We start from the raw sequence: 21,130 nt of genomic DNA, 5'->3' as shown, positions 1-21,130 counted from the left end.
TGTGTGATACCTCACAGGAGGGAGATAGCATAAGAAGGCTGCATATGGATTTCTCCTGACTCTGCCTGTGACTTTTTCCTTCATGATCCAGCTGTGTGTGTATTCTTACTGTCCCATTATAACAATCTCAGTCATATGTATAACTGTATGCTGAGATCCAGTCTTCAACTGAGGGAGTGATCTGGGGACAGGATCCCAACACAATAGCATATTATTACATCTTGTTTATCTGTTCTGACAGTTCTAATCAGTACTTTGGACGCTTGGACTATTTATATTTAATGTAATTATCAGTATGACAGAGTTTAAATCTACCAATTTTTTTTTTAAATTTATTTTAGTGGTTGCCCTAGGGCAGGGGTTGGCAAATTTTCTGTAAAGCATCACATAGTAAATACTGTGGGCTTTGCAAGCCATACGATATCTGTTGCAGCTGCTCGCCTCGTCAGTTGTAACACAAAAGCAGCTATAAACAACGTGTAAATTAACGGCTGGCCACGTTCCAGTAAATGTTTCCTTACAGAAACAGGTTGTGGGCTGGATTTGGCCTGCAGGCCAGTAGTTTGCTGACCCCGCCTCTAGGATTTACAGTATATGTCTCTAAGTTAGCACAGTTTACCTTCAAATAATATGCCACATCGCGTACGGCATAATAATTGTGTATTCCCCTCTTTTTTTGTTTTTTTTTAAAGATTTTATTTATTTGACAGAGAGAGAGACAGCGACAGCAGGAACAGAAGCAGGGGGAGTGGGAGAGGGAGAAGCAGGCTTCCTGCGGAGCAGGGAGCCCGATGCGGGGCTCGATCCCAGGACCCTGGGATCATGACCTGAGCCGAAGGCAGACGCTAACGACTGAGCCACCCAGGCGCCTCCCCCCTCTTATTTTTTATGCTGTTGTTGACATACATTTGGTTCTACATATGTTATAAAGCCCAAAGTAATTACTATTTTTGTTTTAAAAAGTTAATTGTTTTTTACGATTCTTAAGTGATAAAAAATGCCTTTAATACAACTCACATATTTACCATCTATGGAGACAGACATTACTTTGTGTAGACCCTGATTTCTTTATAGTATCATTTTCCTTCTGTCTGAAGAATTTCTTTTAACATTCTTATATTTTAGGCCTACTGGATATGATTTCTCTCAGTTGTCTGAGAACATGCTTATAGGCACACCTCAGAGATACCGTGGGTTCGGTTCTAGATCACTGCAAGAAACTGTGTATTGCAATAAGGCGAGTCAAATGAAGGTTCTGGTTTTCCAGTGCATGTGGAAGTTATGTTTACACTACACTGTAATCTACTAAGTGTGTAACAGCATTATGTCTAAAAAAACAACGTACAGGGGCGCCTGCGTGGCTCAGTTGTTAAGGGGTTGGAATCAGGTTCTTCCAAACTCCTCCTGTTCATGTTGGTATTTTGACCTCTTCCCATGAATCACAAATGTTCTTGATGGCATCTAGGATAGTGAATCCTCTCCAAAGGTTACAAGCAGTAATATTTTGAAAGGCGTCTTTCTGAGCAGTGGGCTTAAAATATTCAGGAAACCATGTTGTAAACAGATGTGCTGTCATCCAGGCTTTGTTGTTCCAGTGATAGAGCACAGGCAGATTTAGCATCATGCTGAAGGGCCCTAAGATTCTCAGAATGGTAAATAAGCATTGGCTTCAACTTAAAGTCACCAGCTGCATGAGCCCCTAACAAGAGAGTCAGCCTGTCCTTTGAAGCTTTGAAGCCAGACATTGACTTCTCCTCTGCAGCTATGAAAGTTCTAGATGGCATCTTCTTCCAATAGAAAGCCGTTTCATCTACATTGAAAATCTGTTGCTGAGTGTAGCCACCTTCATTAGTTATCTTAGCTCCAACTTCTGGAGAACTTACTGCAGCTTCTACATCAGCACTTGCACTTTTATGTCATGGAGATGGCTTCTTTCCTTAAACCTCCTGAACTAACCTCTGCTAGCTTCAGACTTTTCTTCTGCGGCTTCCTCACCTCTCTCCACTTTCATGGACTTGAAGAGCATTAGGGCCTTGCTCTGGATTAGGTTTTTGCTTAGGAGAATGTTGGGGCTGGCTTGACCTTCTATCTAGACCACTAAAACTTTCTCCATAACAGCAATAAGGCTGTTTCACTTTCTTATCATTTGTGTGTTCACTGGAGAAGCAGTTTAATTTCCTTTAAGAACTTTTCCTCTGCATTCATAGCTTAGCTAACCATTTGGTATAAGGGGCCTAGCTTTTGGCCTCTCTTGGCTTTCAACATGCCTTCCTCACTAAGCTTAATCATTTCCAGCTTTTGATTTCAAGTGAGAGACGTGTGACTCTTCCTTTCACTTGAACACTTAGGAGCTGTTGTAGGGTTATTAATTGGCCTAATTTCGATACTGTTGTGTCTCAGGGAAGAGGGAGCCAAGTGGAGAAGGTGAGAGACACAGGGAGGCTGGTCAATGGTGCAGTCAGAACACATAAACATTTATCAAATTTGTTGTTTTAAATGGGCATGGTTGGGGCATGTGGGTGGCTCAGTCAGTTAAGGGTCTCCCTTTGATTCAGGTCATGATCCCAGGGTCTTGGGATTGAGCCCTGTGTTGGGCTCCCTGCTCAGCAGGGAGTCTGCTTCTCCCTCTGCCTCTCCCCCTGGCTTGTGTTCTCTCTCTTGCTCACTCTCTCTCTCTAATAAATAAAAAATATTTTTAAAAATGGGCATGGTTTGTGCACTCCAAAGCAATTACAACAGTAATATCAAAGATCACTGATCACAGATAACCATAACAATAATAATGAAAAAGTTTGAAATATTCTGAGAATTACCAAAATGTGACACAGAGAAACAAAGTGAGCAAATGTTGGAAAAAATGAGACCTATAGACCTGCTCAATGCAGGGTTGCCACAATCCTTCTATTTGTAAAAAACAAAACAAAAAAACAGTATCTGTGAAGCTCAGTAGAGTGAAATGCAACAAAATGAGGTATGCCTGTATTTAGTTTTCTTTTTTGAAACTTTGTTTTTTTGTTTTTTGTTTTTATTTCGGCTACTCCAAGAGTTCTGGGTTTATCGTTTTCTTCTTTTTAAAGATTTATTTATTAGAGAGAGAGGGAGAGCTGGGAGGAGGGGCAGAGAGAGAGAGAGAATCTCCAGGAGACTTCCCACTGAGCAAGAAGCCTACCATGGTGCTCGATCCCATGACCCTGAGACCATGACCTGAGCTGAAATCAAGAGTCAGACACCCAACTGACTGAGCCACCCTGGCACCCCTATCATTTTCTTTTTGGTGCTTTTCCTTTAGTACATTCATGGTATCTCTCCACTGTCTCCAGCTTGCATAGCTCCCTGCGAGAAGTCTGCTGTCATTTCTCTCTTTGCTCCTTTGCATATTCTCCACCCCCACTCCCGCCTTGCCCCTCATCCCGCCTGCTTTACCCTTGGGTTTCACCAACTTCATCATGAGGTACCTTTACATAGTTTTCATTAGGTCTATTCTGCATGGGGCATGTTGAGCTTCTTGTGCCTGTGGATTTATAGTTTGTTTTTTTTTAAAGATTTTATTTATTTATTTGACAGAGAGTGTTAGCGAGAGCAGGAACAGAAGCAGGGGGAGTGGGAGAGGGAGAAGCAGGCTTCCCGTCGAGCAGGGAGCCCGATGTGGGGCTCGATCCCAGGACCCTGGGATCATGACCTGAGCTGAAGACAGATGCTTAATGGCTGAGCCACCCAGGCACCCCGGATTTATAGTTTTTGACAGATCTGCAAAACCATGGCCCTTGTTTAAGTTTTTTTTTTGGCCCTCCCTCTCACCTCCATCTTCCTGGGACTCCAGTTACATGTGTTAGACCACTAGATATTATCCCACAGGTCCCTGATGTGCTGTTTACTTTTTTTCAGTATTTTTTCTTTTTCCCTCACTTTGGGTAGTTTCTTTTGCTATGTTTTCATCAGCTGTAAATCTTCCAAAGGTCTCATTTTTCATTCGACTATTGCATTTTCCATCTCTGTACGTTCTGTTTATATGTTCCATTTGTACGTCATCACGTTCGTATTTTCTTCTGTCTCCTTCAACAGACACAGCAAACTCAGGATTGTGTCCTAACCTCCCTGCCTGCGAATTCCATCATCCTTGCCATTTTTGGTGCCATTTCAACTGATCCACTTTTCTCCTGGATATGGGTCATATATTCCCACTTCTTTACATGCCTGTAATTAGTTTAGTGCATGTCAGACACTGAATTTTACATTTTTGAGTGCTGGATTTTGTTGTATTCCTTTAAATAGTGCTGGAAAGAATTTTTTTTTTTTAAAGATTTTATTTATTTATTTGACAGAGAGAGAGAGTACAAGCAGGGGGAGCATCAGAGGGAGGGGGAGAAGTAGGCTCCCTGCTGAGCAGGAAGCCCCACGCGGGGCTCAATCCCAGAACCCTGGGACCATGACCCGAGCCAAAGGCAGACGCCCAATGACTGAGCCACCTACGCACCCCGGGAAAGAATTTTTTTGCCTGCAGTTAATTTACTTGAACTCAGTGGATCTGTTGGCAGCTTGGATTTCATCTTTGCTGTCAGGGGAGTACAGACCAGCTTTCAGTCTTAGTCTGGGTCCAATTTAGTCCTTTTACTAAGTTGATACCCTTCTGAGAATCTTCCCTGAAACTTTCTGTTTTTTTTGTTTTTTGTTTTTTGTTTTAATTTCTCTGTATGCCAGCTAGTGGGAACTATTCCCAGCTCTGTGTGAGTTCTGAGGATTGTTCTCTCTGCTCCTGTGTCATGGTTCCTTCCCAGCCTTGGGTAGTTTTTTTCTCACTCATGTACAGAGCAGTAGCCAGCCAGTGTCTTGGGGGTCCCTCTGTGGATATCTGAGGCTTTTTGTCTGGGCAGCTCCCTGCCATAGGCATTCTGCCCTACAAACCCCACTACCTTGGCCTTTATGACCTCTGCTCTGTGTGTCCTCAGTTCAGTGGAAGTGTGGGGCTCTTTCCTGAACAGTAGCCCGATTCCCATAGTAAGCCTGAACAACGAAGGGATCGCCTTTCTTCTTCCCTTTCTGCCAAGTATCACAGTCGTGTCATACACATTTGTCCGAACCCCTGGAATGTACACCATCAAGAGTGAGCCCCAATGTAACTATGGACTGTGGGTGATTGTGGTAAGTTAGTGTAGGCTCCTCAGTTGTAACAAGTGGACCACTCTGCTGGGAGACGTGGATAGTGGGGCAGGCTCTGTGGGGGGCAGGGAGTATGTGGGAAATCTCTCTTATGTTCCTCTTGATTTTGCTGTGAACCTAAAAACGGCTCTAAAAAAATGAAATCTTAAAAAAAAAAAAAAGCCATACTTAATTTTTAACAGCATTTGGACATCTGAATTCATTTTGATAGAGGAACATAAAATGTGTAACTTGGCTTTCTTAAAAATTTCTCACATCCGCTTAAAATATGTTAATTCATTCTGACCACGATTTTGCATTTGCTAATTGAATGTGGGAGTGACAGACTTCAAGAATGTGCTGTCTGAGGTTTTGCCAGTTTGAGAGTGAAGAACAATTCCAGAAAAGAGGAAACCATTCACCTTGTAGTTGGTTTCTGAAGTCAGTATTCCCGTGACCTTGAGCCAAGTAGGAATGACTCATTTTCATTGTAGGGCTGAGAAGAAATGAGAGAATCCCACCGCAGATTCACTAAGTGTAAGTTTCATCCCTTTCTTAGGAGAAGACTTTAGGACAGCATTTCCCAAAAGCTGTTCAGGAAAACGTTTCTTGGGCTATTGCCAGATTGGTGGAGGCTGGGGTGGGCAGACAGGAAATTTCTGTGGCCAAGCTGTGGACAAGTGGGCCCTTCTTAAAGACTCCAGCTATACTATCCTACAGAAACCTGTTTACATTTGTTCAAGCCCAGTTTTCTCAAATTCCTCCTGCCTGGATCCTCTGTAACACTGATTAATATCTGTACTTGCAGGTCAAGAGTCAGCTAGAAGAAAACTTACCAAGAAAACACTGAATCCCTGTCTTAGGAACTTGCTGCATTTCAGGGTCCTCTGACTTGCTTGCTGCATGTCAGTATGGCAGGTGAATCTAGAACTAAAGGCTGGGGTCAGTGGGGAGCCCTTATCATAGATACAAAAGCTAGCTGGCTGTGACCTTAACCACTTTATTCATCCCTATAAAGGCATGGTTTCATAATCTTGAGTAAAAACCTTATTTTTCCTACAGGTCTTCATTCTTTGAAGTCAGTGAGCTATTATTAGTGGTTTTTTTTTTTTTTAATAAAAAAGCTCAGATTCCTAGACTGCAATCCATACCTAAGGACTCCAACCTCCAGAGGGCCGGGAACGTCCATTTGGAAAGTGCACCCCTGATGGGTCTGAAGCAGCTGGTGCCCTGGGCTCACAAGGGGGTCAGCAACACCCATGTCCTCCTCCTCGGGGGGCTGCAGGCTGCACCCTGTCCTGACGGTCAGTTCCTATCTGCTTTTTCTTCCCTATGAAAATGGTCTTTGCAACCAGCTTTCATTTTTCTGGAGCAGGGGAGGAGATGGGGAGGGCAGTGGGAATGATACGGGCCGTGCCCCGCAGTCCATGCAGCTGGGTCTTCTGACAGAGTGCTGGAAAACCTGAAGGCATGTGGGCCAGGGTGGCTGTCTGGTGAGTGGTGACTGTAAGCTGTCCACGGGTCAAAGCAAGGCCCTATCAGACCTGCACTATCAAGTCAGCACACAATGGATCAGAGTAAAAAGCTGGAGTAGTTCTCCAAGTCAGCAAGCTGGACTTCCAAGTTTGAGCATCCTTCACGTATTTAGAAACAGATTTTGTGAATTAGCCACTGGAAGCTTGGGGAAAAAAATAGTCTGATGGCCTAAAACATCTGAATAATCAAAAACGATTCCCGGGGCACCTGGGTGGCTCAGTCGGCTAAGTGTCTGACTTCAGTTCAGGTCATGATCTTGGAGTCCTGCGATTGAGCAGCGGGGAGTCTGCTTGTCCCTCTCTCTCTGCCTCTCCCCCTGCTTGTGCTCTTTTCATATATGGCCTTTATTATGTTGAGGTAGGGTTCCTGTAACCCTACTTTGTGGAGGTTGTTTTTTTTTATCATGAATGGATGTTGTACTTTGTCAAGTGCTTTTTCTGCATGTATTGAAATGATCATGTGGTTTTTATCCTTTCTCTTATTTATGTGATGTGTCATGTTGATTGATTTGTGAATATTGAACAACTCCATCTCAGGGATAAATCACACTTGATTGTGGTGAATAATTTATTTAATGCATAGTTGGATTCAGGTTTCTAGTATTTTGTTGAGAATTTTTGCATCTGTGTTCATCAGAGATATTGGCCTATAGTTCTGTTTTTATGTAGTGTCTTTACTCTGGTTTTGGTATCAGGGTAATGCCAGCCAAATAGAGTGAATTTGGAGGTTTTCCTCCCTCTTCTATTTTTTGGAATAGTTTGAGAAGAATAGGTATTAACTCTTCTTTAATGTTTGGTAGAATTCACCTGTGAAGCCATCTGGTCTTTTGTGTTTTGGGGAGTTTTTTGATTAGTGATTCAGTTTCATTGCTGGTAATTGGTCTGTTCAAATTTTCTATTTCTTCCTGATTCAGTTTTGGGGGGTTATATATACTTCTAGGAATTTATCCATTACTTCTAGGTTGTCCAGTTTGTTGGCATATAATCTTTCATAATCTCTAACAATCCTTTGTATTACTGCAGTGTTGGTTTTTATTTCTTGTCTTTAATTTCTGATTTTGTTTGAGCCCCTTCTCTCTCTCTCTCAAGAGCGAGCATGCATGAGTGGGCTGGGGAGGAGGAGAGGGAGAAAGAATCTTGGCATGGAACCTGATGTGGGGCTCGATCCCATGACCCTGAGATCATGACCTGAGCTGAAATCAAGAGTTGGATGCTCGGGATGCCTGGGGGGCTCAGTTGGTTAAGCGTCTGCCTTCGGCTCGGGTTGTGATCCTGGGGTCCTGGGATTGAGTCCCAGGTCAGGCTCCATGCTCAGCAGGGAGCCTGTTTCTCCCTCTGCCTCTCCCCGCTGCTCCTATTCTCTCTTTCTCTGACAAACAAATAAATAAAATCTTAAAAAAAAAGAAAAAGAGTTGGATGCTCAACCGACTGAGCCATCCAGGCACCCCCACCTCTCTCTTTCTTAAATGAGTCTGCTAAAGGTTTATCAATTTTGTTGATCTTTTAAAAAAACCCAGCGCCAGATTTCATTGATCTGTTCTATTGTTTTTCGCTTTGTTTTTAGTTTCTATTTCATTCATTTCTCCTCTAATCTTTATTATTTCCTTCTTTCTACTGATTTACGCTCCTTCAGATGTAAGGATAGATTGTTTGAGATGTTTCTTGCTTCTTGAGGTAGGCCTGTATTGCTATAAACTTCCCACTTTGAATTGGTTTTGCTGCATTCCAGAGCTTTTGGATTGTTTGTGTTTTCATTTTCATTTGTCTCCATGTAATTTTTTTTAAAGATTTTATTTATTTATTTGAGAGCGAGAGAAAGAGAGAGAGAGTGCGAACGCATGAGCAGGGGGAGGGATGGAAAGAGAAGCAGACTCCACACTGAGCAGGGAGCCTGATGCGGGGCTTGATCCCAGGACCCTGAGATCATGACCTGAGCTGAAGGCAGATGCTTAACCAACTGAGCCACCCAGGCACCCGTCTCCATGTATTTTTTGACTTCTTTGATTTCTTGGTTGACCAGTTCATTGTTTAGTAGCATGTTATTTAACCTCCATGTGTTCTTTCCAGATTTTTTCTTGTGGTCGTTTTTTTTTGTAGTGTTGTGGTGTAGTTTTGTAGTGTTGTAGTCAGAAAAGATGCATGGTGTATGACTTCAATCTTTCTGAATTTGCTGAGATTTGTTTTGCGGCCTAATATGTAATCTATACTGGAGAATGTTCCATGTGCATTTTAAAAGAATGTGTATTCTGTTGTTTTAGGATGGAATGTTCTGAATATATCTGTTAAATCCATCTGCTCTAATGTGTCATTCAAAGCCATGGTTTCCTTGTTGACTTTCTGTTTGGATGATCTCTCCATTGATGTAAGTGGGGAGTTAAAGACCCGTACTATTATTTTATTACTGTTGATTACTTTCTTTATTATTAACTGTTTTAAGTATTTGGGTGCCCCCATGTAGAGTGCCTAAATATTTACAATTGTTGGGGCGCCTGAGTGGCTCAGTCAGTTAAGCGTCTCCCTTCGGCTCAGGTCACGATCCTAGGGTCCTGGGGTCGAGTCCCACATCGGGCTCCTTGCTCCCCTGCTGTGCGCTTGCTTGCTCCCTCTCTAACAAATAAAATCTTTAAAAAATATTTACAATTGTTATATCTTCTTGTTGGATCGACCCTTTATGATTATGAAGTGTCCTTTATCTCTTGTTAGTCTGCTTCAAAGTCTAATTTGTCTAAGTATTGCTACCCCACCTTTCTTTTCACATCCATTTTCAGGATAAATGCTTCTCCATCCCTTCGTTTTCATTCTGCATCTGTCTTTAGGTCTGAAATGAGTCTCTTGTACACAGCAAATAGATGGGTCTTATTTTCTTATTTATTCTGTCACTCTATGTCTTTTGATCGGAGGGCTTAGTCCATTTATATTCAAAGAATTATTCATAGGTATGTATGTATTTATTGCCATTTTGTTACTTGTTTTATGGTTGCATTTATATTCTCTGTTCCTTTCTTCCCTTGCTCTCTCACTGTAAGTTGGCTTTCTTTAGTTACCTGTTTGGATTCCTTTCTCTTTATTTTTCGCATATCTATTACTGGGTTTTGACTTGAAGTTACCATTAGGTTGGTGTATAACATCTTCTGCATATAGCAGTCTATAGGAAATCGATGGTTGCTTAAGTTTGAAATCTAGAAGCACTAAATTTTTACTCCTTTGTCCCCCATATTTTAGGTATGTGGTGTCATACTTCATATCCTTTTATCTTGTGAATCCCTTGAACGATTTTTATAAATACAGGTAATTTTACTGCCTTTGTGCTTCCTCCTTTTCTTACTCCTGATTATGGTCCTTCCTTTCTACCCAAAGAGTCCCCTTTAACATTTCTTGTAAGGCTGGTTTAGTGGTGACGAATTCCTTTTTGTCTGGAAAACTCTCTCTCTTTCAGTTCTGAATAACAGACTTACTAAGAGTATTCTTGGCTGCACATTTTTTCCTTTCAGCCCATTGAATATATCGTGTCACTGTCCTCTGGTCTGCAAAGTTCTTGCTGAAAAATCCACTCATAGCCTTATGGGGTTTCCCTTATATATAACTGCTTTTTTTGGCTGCTTCTAAAATTCTCATCACTACTTTTTGTTGTGTGGACCTTCTTGGGTTGATTTTGTTGGAATTTCTATTTTCTTCCCCAGATTCAGAAAGTTTTCAGCTATTATTTCTTCAAATAATTTTTCTGCCCCCTTTTCTCTCTCTCCTCCTTTTGGGAGCCCTACCTTCTTGAATGTTATTATGCTTGCTGGTGTCGCTGAATTCCCTAAGTCTTTTCTCATTTTGCGTAATTTTTTTCTCTCACCTGCTCAGCTCGATGACTTTCCGTTACCCTGTGTTCTGGTTCATTAATTCATTCCTCTACTTCTTCCCTCCTGCTATTTATTCCCTCTAGGGTATTTTTAATGTCATTTATTGTGTTCTTCATCTCTGATTAGTTCTTTTTTATCTCATCGGTAAGGGTCTCACTGATGTCCTCCATTTTTTTTCTCAAGTCCAGTGAGTATCTTTGATCATTACTTTAAATTCTCTATCAGGCATATGACTTGTATCCATTTCGCTTAGGTCTCTTGCTGTGGTTTTGTCCTGTTCTTTCATTTGGGACATATTCCTCTGTGTCCTCATTTTATCTGTTTGTGTGTGTTTCTCGGTGTTAGGAATGTCAGCTGCATCTCCTGCTTTTGAAAATAGTGCCCTGTTTGCCGGAACCTAGTGCTTCAGGGGCGTCTCCCCTGTGACATATGTGCCTTCCTGTTGGGGCTGAGCCACTCTTTCCTTCAGCCCAGTCGTCTGCAGTGGCTCTCTCCACCTGTTGTGGGCCAGTCTGGGGCCCCATGGGTTTGAGTTGAGTCAGACTCCGTTTGCCAGAGATGTAGTGGCAGCAAACTGCAGGGCGTTTTTCCTGTGTTGTCCCCTGAGCAGCTTTCATTGTTGGGTGGGGCTGCCGTGTGGCTGGTGTACGCGCACGTGTGTGTGTGTGTGTGTGTGTGTGTGTGGTTGTTTCCCCCCCAGCCCCCACCCCCCAAGGCAGAAGTCACTTTTGAGCGGTGCTGGCCCAGACACGGAGCTGCTTGCACACCGCAAGCTTTGAGGTACCACTTCGGATGGGCTCTGGCCCGGAGTGTACGGAGGGGGGCAGATCCGCGATGCGTGCAGGGTGTGCAGCACTGGCAAGGTTTGTGCGTTGGTTCTCTAGGGAGGGGACCTGCCGCTGCCCTGGGGATTGAGGCCAGCTGGGTTGGAGGGGGAGGATCTGCAAAGTGTGTGAGCTGGGGAGGATGTGGTCTTAGCAAGGTTTGCACTGGGCTTCCGGAGGAGGGAACCCACGGCATCAGGCTGGAGACATGGGGCGCAGTGGAAGCATGTGGTTCCCACAGGTGGTGGTGTGGTTACGCTGGAGGGCAGGGGAAGGGAAACGGCTCCTGGCAACTCCTTTGTTCCTGGAGGAGTCTCCCTAGCATCTCTGCCCCTGCAGACTTGCTCTGAGATCAGTAAATAACTCTCCCTCCCCTATGCCCCAGGCATTTTTCAAACTGCTGCTCTATGTTTGTTGTATCTGCACAGGCCCTTCATTCATTGTGCTGCCTCCTTGAGGGCGGGGACTCAGGTTCCTCTTGGCCTCTGGCTCTCCCAGAGCTGAGCCTGCTGATTGGTACAATTCCAGGTGTTAAGTCGCACTGGTCATACGAACTCATGTAATTTGGCCTCTGGTTTTCAGAGCCAGGTGTTATGGGGATTTGTCCTCCCTGTGAGGGCTCCCTTGTGTGATGGCCTGTTTCTCCCCTTCTCTGTGTCTGTAGCTGCCTGCCTCCCATGGACGGCCACGGTTGCCGTAACTCCCCACTGTGTCTTCACCCTTCCCACCCTCTTTGCTGTGGCCTCTTTACCTTTAGTTGTGGAGTCGGTTCTGCCAGTCATTTTCTGGGTTAGTTGCAATGATGCGTTACCTTGTTGTATCTGTGGGTGAGGTGTGCTTAGGGTCCTCCTACTCCACCATCTTCCCAGCCTCTTTCCTAAATATGGTGTTTAATTTATGCTTACAGAACATCTCAATTTGGACTAGTCACATTTTAAGTGCTAACCTATCATTGGCTGCTACTGTAGACAGTGAAGGTCTAGGAATTTAGCTTCTCTCAGAATTTATCTACCTAGGCAGAGGATTTTCTGGGCCCACTGCCATCAGTATATGGCCCTTTGAAAGTTATACCTAGTTAATATAGAGAAAGAAAGTGGCCTTTAGGAGTTTTGTACATCAGGCTTTTGTGCATCTGGTTAGTGGGAGTCAGTACCTTTGACCGGTCAGCTTGGATACTCACAGAACCTGTCTTCACTGTGTAAGACTAGGAGCCAGATGTCTTACTGTGGTAAATTTCTCTGTGGGAACATGGTTATGATGAATTGACCTCTCTTCGGTGCTTACCCTATCTTCCTCTACCACTTTTGTGTGCTTTGAGCTCCTACAGTCCTTGAGCTTAGCATTACTGTGCCTCTCAGTTCAGCTGATACTTTGTGGGTGGTGGCCTTATGGTTTCCCATCCAGCCAATTATGAATGGATACAAATAAAAGTTTATCACAAATGCTAAGAGTATTGACTTCATGATTTTAAAAAGAAGTTAGACCTCTCCTGACTTTGGTGCCCCGTCTGGGCAGAGTGGGTTTGCCTGTCTGATGTGCTGGGTAGCGTGAGTTGCCCTCTGTCCCCTTGTGCACCACCTGATGCACTCCTAGAACTTGAAAGTGACTGTTCAGGAGAACCTCAGTCCGAATGTGTCAGACACCGCGCAGTGGGGCCATCCCGTGGACCCTCCCGCTCAGGTCACTCCTGTCTCTGCTGCCTTTCCTTTCTCTCTCCCCTAGACTTAAACACCCTCCCTTCCCTGAACTCGGCTGCTGTCCCCTCGCACGCTCCTTTTCCCATCTTTTCCCTCCACCTGCTTGTCTTAACACTGTGCTTCACAAACGGCCCATCACCAGAATCACCTGGCCACTGCTTAAAACCTGGCTGCAGAGGTGGTACGGGGACGTGTGCTGTGAGAAATCCCCCGGGGGGGCCCGACGGCCAGGCCACGAGACTGGGTTTAGATGACAGCATTTTAAAATGCCTGTTCTCCAGCTCCCAGAGGGACCAGGAGAGAAAGGCAAGCCACAGCTGTCCTGACTGCCTGTCCACTCACCTGAGTGGACCCTCTGCTCTGGCCAAAGCAGGTGACTCAGAGCAGGGTTAGGGCTCCTCTGCTGGCACGTCTGGAAGATTCTTCTCCTTGTCCCCCCTGTTGTACTCCCACCCTTTCTCCGCTGGGGCCTCCCCTGATGCCACAGACTTGTTTCTTTCTTTCTTTTCCCACATCTCTCTGTGTGCCCTGTGTTATGATCTGCCTGCCTGCTCGTTCTTCCAAGGCCTCCTCTGGAGAAGCCTGTCCCCCCCCATCTCCCTGCGCCCTCCAGCGGGGAGTGCTCAGACCTGCCCGAGCTGCTCGTGGTCAGCTTTGCTTGAACTAGACTGAGAGCAAAGAGACACTTCCTCGCCTGCCCCCTTCATCTGTGCCCAGGCATGCTCGTGATTCATGCCACCCGACCACGGCCGCGGCTCTTGGACGAAAAATGCACGAATTGGAAGGCGGATGGGTAAATAGACTGCCAACTGCACGGACTCCGTAAGCTGAGAGTGCAGCAAACCTGCTCGAGGTCATTACTAGTGGAGACCTGCTTACCGCGGTAACAGAGCTGCATAATGGGACCCGCCAAGTCCTTCTTTACATTTGAGATCGTCCTATGGAAGGTTGTATTTCATCTGATTACAGGCTGGCCCGTAATTTGGAAACATTACCAAATACTTTCTTCACCATCCCTTTCTGTCCTTTCTCCTTACTTCCCTCCATGTATACTAAGGAGGAGGAAATTAACAGATTAAAAAAAAAAAAGGCCCACTAACGTAGAATTTGCAGTCTTGTTCCACAGTTTCTAGGTGACTACTTGTGACAAAACACACAGTTGTTTCTCCCGTGCACACGTAACTCCGAGCTACAAAACTGGGTTCTCACCTTCCCTCTGTCTGGGGCTGCAGTTCTGTTAATGAACATGCCTGTGTATGCTGACAACAGTCCCCTTCCTCAGCTCCTGAGAGGCAGCAGGACCCCCCGTGTGCCTGTCACAGAGGTGCTTCTCTGTGAGGGTCCGGGCCAGGCCCCTGACGTAATTACCTCCTGGCACATCAGGTAAACGTGTTTAGGCAACTGGGGGTAGAAACAGACTCTTCCATTGCTCAAGAGAAATGCAGAGTTTGTGCAGTATCTTGGATCTTTCCTACAACCTTGGTGTTGTAAAAAGATGACCATCCTTTTCCCTGATGAGGCGATAATAATTATCAGCTAATACTTTGGGGGTATTTACTACACACTAGGGATTGTTCTAAACATTCGATGTAAATGAATTTATTTCATCCTTCCCCAAAGCCTTATGAAGTCGGACCATCATCCCTCTTACAGGTGAAGAAGCTGAGACACAGTGAGATCTAAGCCACTTTAAGGCCGCGAGCGAGGAAGTGACCCCGGGGCCGTCTAGTTCTAGAACCTGTACTTTTTTCCAGTGCTCCTCTGCCCCCCCACGAAAGCAACTATGTCGGTAGAAGACACCAGGCTGTCAAAATTTTCGTCTAGCTTGCTCCTCAGAGGGTGGTCTCCTCGGGCAGCTCGCATATGCTGACCAGCCGGTCTAGCACATTCTAACTTCAGTACGGCTTCAGACTTTATAGAACTTTGGGTCTTAGCCTCCCTGCAGCCCGGCCGCTCCCACTTTCTGGGAGTGATGCCTTCTCAGGCATTCGGATTGCTCTAGGACAACTCTCCAGCTCCCAGGTCCCCGGTACCCCCTCCTGCCTCTCTCTCCCGGGGGGTCCAGCTGTGTCCTCTGGCCATGCCCCTTCCCACCAAGACCCCCCACCCCTTACCTTTAAGCCGAGGTCCAGCTCCCTCAGCGAGTGCCGGATCTCCCTGGTGAGGATGTTCATCCGCTCGCACTCCTGGAAGGTGACGACGATGTAGGGGGTGCGCTCCTCCACTTTGGCCAGCAGCTCTGGCATGTTAAACTCGTCTGTCACTCGCTCGAGGATTTCTTCCAGGAGGGCCTTGACCTGCCCCGCAACGGGAAACACAGGGTTAAGAAGGGCTTCTCACCCTCCAGGACTCCATTCCCGTGACACGGAGGTAAAGATGCCAGTTGCCCACTCACGGGCTGACCGGCTGAAGAAGAGAACATAGGTGCCTTTCCAAGAATCGGGAGTTGGGAAAACCCAGAGGCTGACCTGGTTAGCGGAGGGGATCAAACTGGAAAGGCATAGGATAGCCCAGGGTGGTCATTTGGGGCCATAGGAAGCTGGAGTGATGAGCAGTAGTGATGAATATATATAAATTCACACTCTCCATTCTGAGTTTCCATGAGGCTGCACTGCACTTTCTGTCCTTGGGTCCTGGAAGAAGCATCCCCATCTATCATGTCAACCTCCTCCCAGGCCCACGATTCCTTTCACCACACAAACTGTCAGCCAATTAGACCAGGGGAGCTGGAACCACCAGGGTGTCTCTCCTGGAAAATGGGAACTGAAGCACTGAGATCCTGGGTTATTCGGGGGCAAGCACTTGGAGGCTGAGTCTGGCATTTTGAAGTAAATGAGTAAGGCCAGGAGGTCTGTCAGCAGAGAAAGAAAAATGGAACAAGTGCAGACATAAGAGAACATGTGGCCAGTGGGGAGGGACGGAGGAGGGCGCACACCAGTGAGAGGAAGCCAGCCCTTCCCAGGTCATGAGAGCTTGGGCTCCAGGAGCACCTGCTGGGATGGGCGTTGTTCCTCATCTCCTATAACAGCTCCCCATCTCCGCTTGTGAAGCCCCCTCCTCCCCATCGTTTTGGGGTACCATCACGGGGCCCCATCCTCCCACGATCTAAGTAGGCCAACCAGATCCTCATTCCCAGGAGCAGAAAAACGTGAATCTCAAGCCTGAGATTCAGGGACAGGAAGTGGGTGGAGCCACTGACCCAAGTGCCCTGAAAGGACACTCTTCTTTATCCCTGGGACCCTGGAGTCATTGGGATTTCTATCCTTTCTCAGGTCGATTCCTTTGACACAGTGGGCTATTTCTTGCCTGTTTCAGCTAAATTCGCCTCTGTTGCTTGCAACCAAAGACCCTTGGCTCAGTTAATACAGTTCTGTTATGTGTTACCCACGTGAGTGTGAGCAAGTCAGCTAGGCCTCCATTTTTATCTACAAAAATTTCCAACAGCATCTTTCTCCACCTGCCCCCTCTCCCCCAACTCCCAGGGCTGATGCAGAGATCAAATTGAGGGAGCTGATGGATGTGGCAGCACCTGAGAGCTATACAGAGCTACAGAAAGGATTATTAATATTCACTTTACCTTGTATTGTTAACACACAATACAGTCTCTAGAAAAAGAGCTGATGTCTGAAAAAGGAAAGTAAAACCTCCGCTCTCTGTCAGAAAGGGGTCTCTGGGGCTGTCGCAGCAAAAACCAGAACAGAATTTTAACGGTACCTGAGAGTGCTGCTGGGATGGAAGACAAATGACTAAATTTATATCATGTTTCTATCTCTGGAGTGGAATTTGAAGAAACAGCCCCATATCAGTGAGCTGCCATTTGGACACTGCACAGAGAGATGAAAAGAGAGTCTGGAGGCATTGTCCCGAAATACAAGGAACATGGAGAAACAGGGTTCTCTTCAGTCCTGATCAGGCCGAGCAGGATTTGGAGACCAGGACAGAGGACAGGGAGGACAGCCAGGGCACGGAGCAGGTGCACAGACCTGGGGGAGCCCAGGACAGGGAGGACTGCCAGGGAAGGGAGGAGGTACACAGACCTGGATGAGCCAGGATGGGGAGGACTGCCAGGGAAGGGAGCAGGTGCACAGACCTGGGGGAGCCCAGGACAGGGAGGACTGCCAGGGAAGGGAGCAGGTGCACAGACATGGAGGAGCCCAGGACGGGGAGGATGGCCATGGAAAGGAGCAGGTGCACAGACCTGGGGGAGCCCAGGACAGGGAGGACTGCTAGGGAAGGGAGCAGGTACACAGACTTGGGGGAGCCCAGGACAGGGAGTACTGCCAGGGAAGGGAGCAGGTACAGAGATCTGGGGGAGCCCAGGACGGGGAGAACTGCCAGGGAAGGGAGCAGGTGCACAGACCTGGGGGAGCCCAGGACAGGGAGGACTGCTAGGGAAGGGAGCAGGTACACAGACTTGGGGGAGCCCAGGACAGGGAGTACTGCCAGGGAAGGGAGCAGGTACAGAGATCTGGGGGAGCCCAGGACGGGGAGAACTGCCAGGGAAGGGAGCAGGTGCACAGACCTGGGGGAGCCCAGGACAGGGAGGACTGCTAGGGAAGGGAGCAGGTACACAGATGTGGGGGAGCCCAGGACAGGGAGGACTTCTAGGGAAGGGAGCAGGTGCACAGACCTGGGGGAGCCCAGGACAGGGAGGACTGCCAGGGAAGGGAGGAGGTACAAAGACCTGGAGGAGCCAGGATGGGGAGGACTGCCAGGGAAGGGAGCAGGTGCACAGACCTGGGGGAGCCCAGGATGGGGAGGACAGCCAAGGAAGGGAGCAGGTGCACAGACCTGGGGGAGCCCAGGACAGGGAGGACTGCCACAGAAAGGAGCAGGTGCACAGACCTGGGGGAGCCCAGGACAGGGAGGACTGCCAGGGAAGGGACCAGGTGCACAGACCTGGGGGAGCCCAGGATGGGGAGGACCACCAGGGAAGGGAGCAGGTACACAGACCTGGGGGAGCCCAGGACGGGGAGGACTGCCAAGGAAGGGAGCAGGTGCACAGACATGGGGGAGCCCAGGATGGGGAGGACTGCCAGGGAAGGGAGCAGGTGCACAGACCTGGGGGAGCCCAGGATGGGGAGGACTGCTAGGGAAGGGAGCAGGTGCACAGATCTGGGGGAGCCCAGGACAGGGAGGACTGCCAGGGAGGGGAGCAGGTGCACAGACATGGAGGAGCCCAGACTAGGCGTCTGGAGGAAAGTGGAACAGGTGCTCTGACTCCTTACACCGCAGTACCTTTCAGATGGCTACATTGAAACACTTTTTTTAAAGATTTTATTTATTTGAGAGAGAGAGTGAGCAGGTGCACAGACCTGGAGGAGCCCAGGATGGGGAGGACTGCCGGGGAAGGGAGCAGGTGCACAGACCTGGAGGAGCCCAGGACGGGAAGGACTGCCAGGGAAGGGAGCAGGTGCACAGACCTCACCCCAGTCTGCCTCTCCATTCCACGGTGCCCCTCTGCCTTCCTGACGTTCCTGGAAGTCCTGTGCCCAGTGATGGAAGACTCAGATCCCATGTCATTCACGCCAAGAGAAGGCATTTTCATTTTCAAGAGTGACTTCGCCAAACGAGCATCTAGTTGGTGGCATGAGGGTGGCCCCCTTAAGTACAGCCGCCCACCCGGCACTGCTCAGTTCGCTGAGAAATCATGAGGTCCCTCTCTAGCTCCCCACGCCGCCACTGTTCCCGCCTTGCTTCCTTTTGGCAGAGAAATGGCAGAGAAGTGGTCTTTGGGTGAACTAGAAAAGCCACCCGAGCCCGATGGCAGGCCGCCTGTGGCTAAGCCGGACGACCGGCGCGGTGGGTCAAGGCTGCGCCAGCCACGTGCGAGTGGAAGGCGTGCGAGGCGTGGCCTGTGGTCCCCGTGGTGGGCGACCAGCAGGAGGAGCGGCTCGCTGTGCCCACGTCGGGCGCCCGACAAGGGGCTCGGCAGCGCCCCCGCCCCCGCCCACTTACCTTTTCTTCCCTTGTGGCCCCTGCTCCGTCCCCGGCGTGGCTGTCCCGGGGCTGCAGCTCCAGCACGGTGCGGAAGAGCTTCTCCGAGGTCTGGGTCAGGAAGCCGATCTCGGCATTGGGGTGCAGGCCGTAGAGGTAGGGCGAATCTGCAGGCAGCTCGGCATCGATGTACTGAAAGGCGGGGGCGAGCTCAGACACACCAGCCGGGACGAGCCTCCCGCCTCCCACTCTGGTTCACCCTCCGGGGGCCCGTCCGTGGGACCCGCCGACCTCGGGCCCTCCAGGCGAGCGCTGCTCACCGGCTCTGGCCGTCGTGGGCACCGATCCACCTGGCGCACATCCCTGCAGCCAGCCTCGTCCTGACACCATGTTACTTACCGTGTGCTGGGCCAGTTTTCCAGAACGTCCATGCCCATGCGGGCATTCGCTTTCTCAGGAAGCTTAGAGGACTGGATCTGTCTCCAGTCTCCCTGCCGCTCTGCCCGCTCCCTGGTCTACACCTGTCCCTCCCTCCACACACAAGCCTTCCCAGAGTCCTTGAGAAACACTGACCCCTACCTCGTGTCTTACTCAAGCCCTCCTAGGACCCCTGCCCTCTTGCCCTTAAAGTCCTTTTCTCTTCTCCATTTACCGGAATCAGAGATGACAAACCTAAATGCAAACATGGGACCACGCGTGCAAAATCCACGTGTGAATCGAGTGGTGGGACAAGGCGAGTTTTGCTGTTAACCAGGGAATTCCTGCCTCTGGCAAAAATTATTTGAATTAAAACATTTTTTAATTGTGCCATCCGAACAATGCTTCCCTCTGGTCAGTTATGGTGGGCCACCGTTGGCTGTCCCTAAAAAACTGTCCCTCACTTTCTTCTCTGTTTTCTGGGTACCCCTTCCAGTTCTTTCCATTACCGTGAGAAAGTGCCCCTCAAGGTGAGCTCCTAATTTGATTTTGATTTCCTGGTGTATCCTCTTGCCTAAGTAAAAGATGGCTCATTCCCTAAAGGCAAATTCATGTGCTTATTTTTGTATTTCTTCCAGCCCCCAGCAGACTCCTGAACTCTTGGTAGGTGCCCTGCAACCATCTATAAACTGGCGGATTAAAGAGAGATGTAAAGAAGATGAAAATCTGTCTCAGTCATTTGGAACTGTGCAAACTCCGCCTCGAGCCTCTTGTCGGATGGTCTGGCAGACACTAGGGGGCGCTCTTGCACAAATTTCACGGCCTCTGGTCAAGCAGTTTTAAAAAAATTCCTTCTTTTGTCTTACTATTTGAAATTTCTTTTCATAGGTTCAAATTTTTCTGGTTTGAATGACTTTGGCAGTTTATCTCTTTCAATTTTATGGTTTTTTAAAAAAATATTTATTTAAGTAACCTCTATACCCAACGTGGGGCTCGAACTCATGACCCCGAGAGCAAGCGTCACTGGCTCCTCTGACTGAGCCAGCCAGGCGCCCTTCTGTTTAAATTTTATGAATTCAAAACTTTTTTTTTTTTTTAAGTTTGCAGTTAATGTTTCTATGGTATTTCCCTTAAGGTTGGTATTCAGAGTTATTTTAGGCATGTTCAAAAGTCAAGCAACAGAAAAGGTTTTTGTTTTTTTTTTTTAATTATCTTTTAATGTATCTTCCATGGCAGGATAAATAGGCAAAGATGAGCACTTTAAAAATAGCTGTGGTCCTAGTAAAATGAGAACTCAAAGTAACAGTACAGAAAGAGCTCCCTGGGAATGTGTGTGTGTGTAATGGGCCTGTGTGCCTGTGTTTACATCAGTCAACGAAGAACAGGAGGGGTAAATGATCTGCCCACAAGGTCATGTCCCTCGGAAGATATTTAGAATCGCTAAACTTTACTCAAAGTTGGCTAGGTTCTTAACCTGGAATTTTGCTCCTCATGGCTTTGTCAATATCTTGGATGAAAATAATCAAACGAATGCTCCAGATGTTATTTGCAGAAAAGAGCAACAAATAGAATTATTGAACCAAACATCAAGAATAGAAAGATCTCCGAAAGCTCAATTGTATCGCTAATTTGAGGCTGGGAATCCTACAGCTCTCAAATCGAATAGGGCAAACTTGGGGCTGAGAACCACACTCCGTATGAGCTCTGTTCTACAGGCCATTTTTCCCTGGCCCTGT

At 47.5% G+C, this 21,130-nt stretch overlaps 1 protein-coding gene across 1 annotated transcript in view; it reads right to left on the bottom strand.

The window, feature by feature from the left end:
* DNAH9 (dynein axonemal heavy chain 9) overlaps positions 1-21,130 on the bottom strand; it is a 338,319-nt gene that overhangs the window by 16,001 nt on the left and 301,188 nt on the right. The window contains 2 exon segments of the mRNA XM_078066359.1: positions 15,155-15,337; positions 18,999-19,169. Coding sequence (XP_077922485.1) covers positions 15,155-15,337; positions 18,999-19,169 — 354 coding nt within the window.

The sequence above is a fragment of the Halichoerus grypus genome, chromosome 2 (genome assembly GCF_964656455.1).
Source record: "Halichoerus grypus chromosome 2, mHalGry1.hap1.1, whole genome shotgun sequence".
NCBI classification, from domain to species: domain Eukaryota; kingdom Metazoa; phylum Chordata; class Mammalia; order Carnivora; family Phocidae; genus Halichoerus; species Halichoerus grypus.
Note: the sequence above shows the minus strand (reverse complement) of the source record. Positions and strands in the feature narration are given on the sequence as shown.